The sequence below is a fragment of the Acomys russatus genome, chromosome 8 (assembly GCF_903995435.1).
Source record: "Acomys russatus chromosome 8, mAcoRus1.1, whole genome shotgun sequence".
NCBI classification, from domain to species: domain Eukaryota; kingdom Metazoa; phylum Chordata; class Mammalia; order Rodentia; family Muridae; genus Acomys; species Acomys russatus.
The window spans coordinates 7,934,049-7,943,794 of record NC_067144.1 but is presented as its reverse complement, the minus strand read 5'-3'; the positions used below and the strand labels follow the sequence as shown (position 1 = coordinate 7,943,794).

Genomic DNA, 9,746 nt, shown 5'->3' with positions numbered 1-9,746 from the left:
ATAACGAGCAAATCCAGTGAAAGTGAGGCTTTACCTGAGAGTAGGGAAAAGACAGAAATCTCTGCCTTTACAAAGTCTAGACACCAGGCCCTCCTTAACAACGATTCGGTCCTTCATCCGCAAACAGAACTGTTTTCTCATCTCCTATGGGCCTGGATCACATGTTGGTCTCATGCTTCCCTGATTGTTGCAGCCCAGCAGAGTCCCTCGCTACCCCCCACCCCGCTTCCTGCTTCTGTTCTGCTTGTGTTCTCATGCAGACTTTACTAAGGTAACGCTGGTGTGTCTGTTGAGCTGACAGACCACACACAGGGAGACTGGAAGGACGCAGGCAATGATCATGACCACATTTGCACTCAGAACCTTCTTAGGTAAGAAAGCTCCTCTGGGCACTTTTATTTATGGGTAGATATAAGATTAACAAGAGCACCTTTGAAAGTCACAGTTGCATTTTTTTTTTTTTTTTAATGAGGTCAGTGAGAAGGCACAACAGTGGCAGTGCTGCTGCTGGCTTTACGCCTGTCATCAAATACGGTCACCACCTCTCTGCCCCTGTTCTCCGAGGAATGAAAAGAACTGGAATTCAAGCTGCAATGTGGTACTTGTTTTGTCAGCGGACAAGCTCCCCAGCTTCATCTCCAATCTTGGATGCAATAGGGGTCATGCCCTCTCTGCCAAAACTTTATTTCATTGAGTCTAGCCTAGACTTTGAAGTATCTGATCCTCCCCGGGCACAGGCGGGCCGCCGGAGCAGCAGCACCAGTGCCAGCACCACTAGGGTGGACCACACGCGGTGGGCCAAGAGCTTCTCCTGAGGCTGATTCCACAGAGACCGCAGGTAAAGAGGTGTGGCGCAGGTCATAGTGTGTTCTGTGGGCTGGAGGAACAGCCACCGATCCTACCATCAAGGATGCGGGTAAGCCAACCGGTGGGGTTGCAGGCACAGCCTGGGCCACTGTAGGTGCAGGATCTGCTGTGTTGACACTCTGTGGCTGGGGCTACAGTGGAACAGGTAGAGAGAGGACCATTTCAGTAGGCAGGGCGGTTTGCTCCATCAGGGCTCCCATGAGTCTGGGTTGCGTCTTCTCTATTTCCTCACAGTAATGATTTTTGGGTGGGAAGAAGCTAGCTTAAAAGAACTAGAGTGATACTTAGGATTATCACAGGAGGAAGTAACTGGCCTATGGGGCCCCAGTCTCACCAGTATGACCCTAGTCCCAGTAGATTTCCACAAACATAGCCCTGTTTACAAGCTCCTCGCCCATAGAGAGCCTTCCCCCCTTCGCCAAGTGTGCCTGGACCAGGCAGATTGGCCCACTTGGTCTCTGTAACTAGGACAAGCACTCCCAACTTTCACAAATAACAAGGTGGCTCTGCCAGCTACACAGGAGGACTGTTCTTCCTCGTAGCCACCAGAGCTTGAGAGGGAAAAGATAGGGTTGGGATATTCTTCACCCAGGGGATGGGTCCACGTGCTGCAGTGTGATGTTTTACTTTGAGGCATATGGCAGGAGAGCAGCTGTTCCCTGATGGCTAGTCCACTGCCAAAGTGTTGAGGGGGGGTCACTGTTCGGAAGAACCTTGTGAACGTACCTGTGTTTGGAATGTTGTGCAGGCCACTGAAACGTCTTCCCCACCAAGGTTCTGGTGGAGAGTCGCTTTGCAGAAGCTATATTGCTGTTCCCAGAAAGAAAGGGGTTATTGTAAATGATACAAAGAAAGTGGCTCTCCCCCAGTTTCAATGACGGCATAATATATTGAAGCAAAAAAACCCTTAAATTTCTAATTCTTTTCTTTTAAAAATTTCCCCCTTTAAGTTTTATAATTTTGGGCAACACTCTTTTGCTAACCTGTGCCCATGTATGTCAGTCCCCCATCTAAGCTGTCATTTTCTTCTTCCTTCCTTTCTTTTTCTTTCTTTCTCTCTTTCTCTTCTTCAAGACAGGGTTCCCCTGTGTAGCCTTGGTTGTGCAGGAACACACCCTATAGACCAGGCTGGCCTCAAAGTCAGAGATCCACCTGCCTGTGCCTCCTGAGTACTGAGATTAAAGGCGCGTGCCTCTGGCTAGCCATCACTTTCTTAACAAACCTTATATCTCAGCTAATAAACCCTAAGTTTGCTTCAAATAAAACTTTTGGGTTTTGATTATAAGACAAACACATGGTATGCAATTCGATATACATCATTGACTATACAGAAACACTGTGAGATTGAGAGCATCTGCCTGAAATCTCTGAGATGGTATTGACATAGGGAGAGCTGCTGCTAACACAGGTGTGTTGGGTTTTTTGTTTGTTTTGTTTTTGCTTTTTGTTTGTTTGTTTAGGTTTTGGTTTTTCAAGACAGGCTTTCTCTGTGTAACAGCTCTGCCTGTCCTGGAACTCACTCTCTAGACCAGGCTGGCCTCGAACATGGAGATCCTTCTGCCTCTGCCTCCCAAGTGCTGGGACTAAAGGCGTGCACCACCACTGCCCAGATTGTGTTTTTAAACTTTAAAAAAAAATTCTACTGAATACATCTTAAACTATGAGTTGAAGTCATCATACATGTGACTTTGGTATCCTTCATCATCACATATCTAGAAATGTTCTTTTCACTCTGTCATTATCCTGCACAATTTTCTGTTCGCTTATGTTCCACACATTATTCAATGGCATACTCTTGTTGAACACTGGGATATTGTCTCTGTGTTTGACCATTAGTTATCTATGATATATCGACTTCATGGACATATTTTGGCCAAACACTCTGATAACTCTCTTTAAGCCAAAGCTCTACAAACGGATACGACTGTCTCAAAGGCTCAATGTTTCTAAGTATCAGAGGCACACCTAGAAAATCTACTCCTCACAGAACAGTGGAACAGGTAAAGGCTGCATTGGGAACTGTCTACTGTCCTTCATCTGACTTCATATGCTTCTCATAGGCGAGAGAGTTTGATGTCTACACTTAAAGGGTGAGGTGAGGCCACCCAGCCACATATCAAGTGGACATCAAAAAAAATTAAGACTTGATTTTATTATTCTCAATTATGTGTATGAGTCTCTCCCCCCTCCCCTCCTTCCCTCCCTCCCTCCCCCTTCTCTGTTTCTCTGTCTCTCTCTGTCTCTCCATGTGTGTCTCTCTCTGTCTCTCTGATCCCCTCCTTCCATCTCTCTGCTTTCTCTTCCTTTGCTTAGAATTTGGTGGTTTCGTATGGCAGAGTTCTTGACTTTCTCTTAAATCCATGTGTGCACATGAGCGTGCATGTATACAGATGCCTGCAAAGGTCAGAGTGTCAGGGCTGGAGGTGAAGGTGAGCCACCTGACTTAGGTACTGGGAATTGACCTTGGGTCCTTTGGATGAACAGAAGCATGTGCTCTTAACTCCTGAGCCATTTCTCCAGCTTTACAAGTCAACATTTTGTACTTTATTTTTTCTTTTGCAGAAATATGCTTTGTTCTACTACCAGGTTTGCCAGGATCTGGCCCACTCACCTTCTTTGCCAAGAGGTTGCATTTGGCTGGATCTGTGGCCTCTTGAGTGGTACAGTCAGTGGCAGCTACTAAAAACTCCACAAGAGTAGAAGGTGGGACATCCTGAGAACAAAAAAAATGAAAACACATGTGAGGCAAGATGATCTGGAATGTGAGGAGCAAGAAGAGACTGGAGGGATGGAGAGAGGGAGGGGGAGGGAGGGAGAGAGGGAGGAGGAGGGAGGAGGGGGAGGGAGGAGGGATGGAGAGAGGGAGGGGAGGAAGGATAGGAGGAGGAGGGAGGGAAGGAGGGAGGGAGGGATGAATGGATGGAGGGAGGGGGAGGGATGGAGAGAGAGGGAGGGGGAGGGAGGGAGAGAGGAAGGGGAGGAAGGATAGAAGGAGGAGGGAGGGAAGGAGGGAGGGATGGATGGAGGGAGGGAGGGGGAGGGATGGAGAGAGGGAGGAGGGATGGAGAGAGGGAGAGGAGGAAAGAAAGGAGGGGGAGGGAGGGATGGAGAGAGAGGGAGGGGAGGGAGGGAGAGAGGGAGGAGGAGGGAAGGAGGGGGAAGGAAGGAGGGGGAGGGAAGGAGAAAGTGTGGGAGGGAGGGAGAGAGGGAAAGGAGGAAGGAAGGGAGGAGGAGGGAAAGAGGGAGGGATGGAGGAAGGGAGGGGGAAGGATGGAGAGAGAGAGAGGGAGGGGGGAGGGAAGGCCATGATCCAGCACAGTTTGAGAGAACACAGATCACACAGGCTATGTGTGTGGCCCTGGGCAGCTGGAAGGAGTGTGTTCTGCAGTTTGGGCTGAGGATGGAGGAGCTGAGTCTTCTCAAAGTATGAGCAAGTGTTCATTGTTCATCCCTCAGGGCAGGGGTAAGTTTCCAGAGGGGAAACAGGAAGCCAAAGGGCCAACTTTAGACAGGCAGGGATGAGAACCCAGCATCGTCTGGCCCTCAACCACTGGAACTCAATGTTTGGGCCATTCTAGGCTGGCCACCGGATCTAGTGAGAAATGCACTAGATGCTTCCTTCCTCACAACACTTGAAGCCTTGCAAGCACAGAACCATCTGTTACTTGATGTAGTATAGGATGGGCATTTTCCAGGAATTACAGAATCACCAGCTATACTAATGTATTTGCAAGTATGTCCTGCCTTACTTCCATATTGCCAAGATTCCTGGACACCACAATTCTGCTGCCCCCAAACAGTTCACCTTTGGCTGTATAATTAGATGGTCCCCCTCACAACCTCAACCTGCCCATGTATGCATGGGCCCATACCTTTGTTAGTATTGATTCCCCCTGCCCGGTGCACATGTTAGAGGTAGGGTGGTGAATGTGTGGAATCCAATGAGTGTACCATGTCTGAACAGAGAATCCTGCCACTAACTGTGAGGTAGAGCCAGGAAGCCAGGTTGTTGCCTGCCTGATGCTTGGGGCTGACTTATGTTGGAGTGGCTCAGCTTGGGACAGGGTTGCTAAGAGTTTGGGGTTCCTCACAATCCTACAGCCCCTCCCCCACCCCACCCCCATCCTTTTCAATCAATGTCCCCTTATCTTCCAGTTGTCACTCCCACACAGTCCCCCAAGGGCCACCAGATTGCCCAAATCTACCAAAAGAGTCTTAAGTGTTTACCACATTTTGACCCCGGGAAATCTCCACCAGTTTAAAATAGGTTCCATTATTCTGCGCATTGAAGGCAGCCAGGGCAGCGTTGGCAGCATGCACCACTCTGCTGTTATTGACCTCGGCCAGGAGTGGACAATATGGACACACGTTACGCACATCCTCTTCAGAGTCTGGGTAGAAAGATGAAAGGGGTCTTAACTGCAGTTCTCCAATGCACTCACTACGGCTTGTTTATTTAGAAAGGGCTATGCATGCTCCAGTGCAGCACCCCTTTTTTTCCCCCTAAACTTTCAAGCAGCTGTATGAGGCTTCACCAAGTCACAGCCACGGGCACAATGTTCACCCATAAGAACGAATTCCTTAAGAAAATGGTGTTAGAATCCCAGGACCCAGAATCCTCACCAACGAGGCGAAAACTATTTGAGTTAAAAAACTATTCTGATTCCCTGCTCATTCTACGAGATAAAAATAAATGGAAACACCCTCTGACCTGGGGTGGAATGACACTTGCTGTACATCACAGTGAACTGGCCATCTTGTTTCAGAACGTGGAAGTCACAATCTCCCTCCACCGCCTGGGAAAGAAACCCCGTGTTGACGCCCTGAGAGCACTGCACGGTGGCTTCTCTTCAGGGGAGCATCCTAGCAGGGCTGTGGGAGGTCACCTGTCCAAGGTCACCTTCACAACATTATAATCTGCTTTCGGGGAGGGCTTCAAGAGGAAAGGCTCAAGTGTTGTAGAAATCAGCCTCAGGGAAGGTTGCCATCTTTCCCTGAGATGGCCGCTGCGGGCTGGGTAAAGCAGCACTTTGCTGAACTCTGATTGCCAGGCCTCACCCACCCACGGGAAGGTTGCACTCACATGCTGGGCCAGCTGCCTCACAGAACAGTTTGCCAGGGGGGTGGGGTCCAGAGCATGGCAGGTGGTCTCCAGCGTGTCTACTTCCAACTCATACACCTCTCCAAAGGGCCGCTGTGGAGACGGAAGAGATGAGCATGCACTTTCTGACCCAGCATGTTTCAGCTAGTGGGAACTCCTGTTGGAGCTTGGCGGGGTGGGGGTGGGGGTGGGGAATGGGGGAGCAGGTGGGGTTGGGGGGGTGGAGGTGCAGGGTTGGGGGCTTGGGGGAGTTGGGGGAGTTGGGGGTTGCGTGAACTTTGGGAGGAGTGAGAAGAGGCCAGCCTCACCAGTCTCAACCCCTTCTAGCTCTGCAATGTTTTTTGTTTGTTTGTTTGTTTTTGTTATTGTTGTTCTGGTTTTTATCTTTCACTATAGATAAGGCAGGTGTGAAATGAGGGAAGGAGGTGTGTGTGGGGGCGCTTGGGGGGACTGTCCTATACCTGAGCTCTCTTTACAGTTTATTATCTTTGCTATGACTTTTCTATCCCTCGTTCTGCTTCATTCTTTCTTCTCTCTACCTGTCCATGTTCCTCCCTTCTCCTTTTGGTGTTCTGTTCTTTAAAGGTTCCTATTGCTGCGCCCCTGGCCTTTCCTTTTGTCTAGCTGACTGGGCTTTGAATGCACAGAGTCCTATCTCCTGCTTCCTTCCCCCCTGTCTATTCTGAGGCTAGGGAACTGTTGTAACTAAGTGTGGTAGCCATCTGGGAAACTTGCGGGACCCCGTGAGGAGTTCAGTACCCCACCTGTTTATGTACTCCCCCTTCACATCTTGAAACTCCCACAGAGTTTCACAGACCTCAACCCATCTTAGTTTCCGCCTCGTTTCAGCTCTGCCTGAGACCTCAGCACTGCCATGAGTAGATGTGCTGGGTTTTATGGGCAGGATGCTCCAAATGACCCTCTGAAGACCTATAGCCTCTTGCTCTACTTGGGCATCCCATGGACCTTCCGTGTCTGCTTGTAGCACACACTGCTCACTCATGGCTTTCTCTCCAGTATGTCTACTGGGTGTAATCTGCACAGAGCTGGTCAGTATGTCTTTTACCAAAGTGCTCTTAAAACTCTTAAACCCTGGCTTTACACCAGCTAATCCTTGGTACTGCTGGATGTCAGTCCTCAGTCTGGGCATCCTGATGTTCATCTTATTTTCCCTCCTAGACCACACGTTTCTAATGACACAAAGCTGTTCTTATCTTTATGGACTTTCCAACTTCGCATGTTGAAAGCAGACAAATATTTGCGATTTTATGGTTTCAAACTGCTAGCACCATAGCATCTGATATCTGAGGTACAAGGACAGCATGGCTACCCCACAGGTCTGGAGCAAGGGAAAGTACGGGGTTTAAAGAAATGATCTGTGCCAAAGGGTTGTCACACATAGCCACTGGTCAAACGCCTCTTTCCGTTTAGCCAAGAAAGTGACTTTCAGATTAGCAAACAGGAATCCAACCAAACAGCAAGTCCCACCGCCCACCCGTGGTCTGGAAACTATGGAAGGAACATCCTCTGTGAGGCATTGATGTGGCCTCTCTTGCTCCATTTCCCTTCTAAGACGAGATCTGCCTCTGCTGCAGCTTTATCCGCCCTGGGAGATGCTAGCCTTCAAAGCACCGGGTCAGACCCCAAACCTGGCATCTTTGGGCTCCTTCGTGGCAGGTTCACTTACCCGAGACCACACCTTGGCTTTGTCAATCTGATTCAGGGTGTGCTTGAATCCATGAAGAAGATGCTGATTGAGGTAGTCCACGGCCATCAAAGCTACTTGCTCTGCTTCTTGGTCATCACAAGGCACTTCTCTAAAACCCAGCCCTGTCCCCTGGGGAGCAGATTGGCAGCCCCAGAGCTGAGCTAAACAAAGGAGCAGGACTAGGGACTTCATGGCTACTCCTGAGAGGCTCTGGAAGGTGGACAACTATCAGGACCAGCCCAGACAATCAGCTTGGAGGGCTAGACCAATAGAGAGGGGACAGGGCTTCATTTATCTGATAGGGCCTGTCGAGGGAATTGCATAAGGGCGTGGGATGATTTTTTTTTTTTTTTTTTTTTTTGTTCTGGTGCCAAATAATCCATGCAAACAACAGCTCTGGAAAAGCAAATAAGTTAGGACATCCATCTACCCCCCCAACGAACCTGCCAAAGTCAATGCTGCTGCGGGGGAAGATATTCCAAAGTCTGCTTGGAACACGGCGACGACAGCAGACAAAGGAGGCTGCCTGAGGGGTGAAATGGACATGGCCAGCTCAGGGTACAGTTGGGGTGGCATGCTAGGGCAATACGTAAGAGTTTGATAAATCTTCTAATGTTGACAATTGATCTCCTTCAAGAAGAATCCTAGAGGGAGGCCACGTATATGTAGCCAAGATACAGTGAGGCATGGGAGATGCCAAGGTCCTCAGTAGGGACCATGAAGGTAAAAGGAAGGAGTTCTTGTGGCAAGGAGAGGTGTGACCAGCATAGCTGTATGGACTTCCCTCTCCCCTCACCCTCTTTTCTGAAGACCTCACCACCAGGCCCCACAGGGAACAGCACAGGCAGGCACTGCTCTGTGTCTTCTAGGTGGCTGTTTGGTGTCGGTGGCACTCTGGTCCCAGCCAGGGCACATGTGCAGTGTGGTGGAGTTCTGGCTTATGAGGCAGTCACTTGCCACATGTCTGTCTTGGACGCCAGCATTCCAGGTTGAGTTACTGCATGGGAAGGTCTGCTCTGTCCTCTTTGCAGCTTCAACGAGACAATCACATGTCTGTGGTTTTTTGACGGTCCCAGACATGGCCTCCAGGAAGTGTGGGCAGGACAGTCACAGCTTCAGAAATGTCATGCAAGGACCCAGAACAAAGAAGCCTTCAGGTGAAGACCACTGTGTTCTTCAAATACTGAGAAGCCGCCATCATGTTTGAGTGGCTTTGTCCTATGGTTTAGTATTGCTTGGGGGGGGGGGGGGGGGGGGCAGGGAGGAGAAAAAACCTTACAAAAGAAGAGGAAGAGAAAACTCCCGAAGGAGCTCTTTTTTAAAATTTAATTAATTTATTCAAATTACATCTCAATTGTTATCCTCCCATTCCTCTCTCCTTCCTACTTTCACCCTATTCCCCTCCCCTAGGTCTATGACCAAGGGGGACCTCCTCCCCCACTATATGATCACAGGCTATCAAGTCTCATCTTGGTAGCCTGCTGCCCTTCCTCTGAGAGCCAAAGGAACTCTTAATGGTATAAACTTGTAGGAGATGATCAGTTTATGGGTAGTGAGGGACGGCAGAGATGGTGGCTACAAGGGCTCATCTTGCATTTGCTTCCAGCTTTGTCTTGTCCAGGGCTCATAACTCTCAGCGACATCTAGATAGCCATCTAGCAGAACTGACTCCCCATTAGCTATGTGCCAGTTTTATTTAAGGGCACAGCATAGGAGCTCTTTGGGAGGGCTAAGCTTTTCTCTGGAAATACTAAATTTACATTAGTGAACATTCTGAGAGACAGGAGTGCTTTATAAGTCATACCTCAGGCGCAGAAACCACAGCTTTCCTCTCCACAGCTTCAGTGAATGTTTGACCTTGAAAACTTAGTCTACTCTCTTTCATGTAACCCAGTTCTTTGACATTCGGATTGGAACCTGTCCCATTTAGTGTTGCTTTTTTTCCCACCAGGGCTAAAATAAGCCTGGGATGAAAATGGATAATTTACAGAAGTGACTCATTAGTCAAAGGTAGTCACCACTGCTTGGTCTGTAAGAATCTGTTCTGGAGTCCTCTGCCAGGTAACCCGT

At 49.1% G+C, this 9,746-nt stretch overlaps 1 protein-coding gene across 1 annotated transcript; it reads right to left on the bottom strand.

The window, feature by feature from the left end:
* Window positions 1-345: 345 nt before the first annotated feature.
* Ahsg (alpha 2-HS glycoprotein) lies at window positions 346-7,960 on the bottom strand. Its single transcript, XM_051150768.1, has 7 exons — window positions 7,656-7,960; window positions 5,951-6,061; window positions 5,579-5,663; window positions 5,095-5,258; window positions 3,479-3,580; window positions 1,594-1,677; window positions 346-998 (listed from the first exon to the last, which is right to left on the bottom strand). Exons 1-7 carry the CDS (start codon window positions 7,866-7,868, stop codon window positions 702-704), a joined length of 1,056 nt encoding a protein of 351 aa, XP_051006725.1. The 5' UTR covers window positions 7,869-7,960; the 3' UTR covers window positions 346-701.
* Window positions 7,961-9,746: the final 1,786 nt, after the last annotated feature.

Coding starts and splice junctions, on each gene's coding strand:
- Ahsg (XM_051150768.1), bottom strand. CDS start 7,868: ATGAAGTCCCTAGTCCTGCTCCTTTGTTTAGCTCAGCTCTGGGGCTGC. Junction 3,581..5,094: donor TTTCCCGGGGTCAAAATGTG/GTAAACACTTAA, acceptor TTTTGTTCTCAG/GATGTCCCACCTTCTACTCT. Junction 999..1,593: donor GCACAACATTCCAAACACAG/GTACGTTCACAA, acceptor GTTCCACTGTAG/CCCCAGCCACAGAGTGTCAA.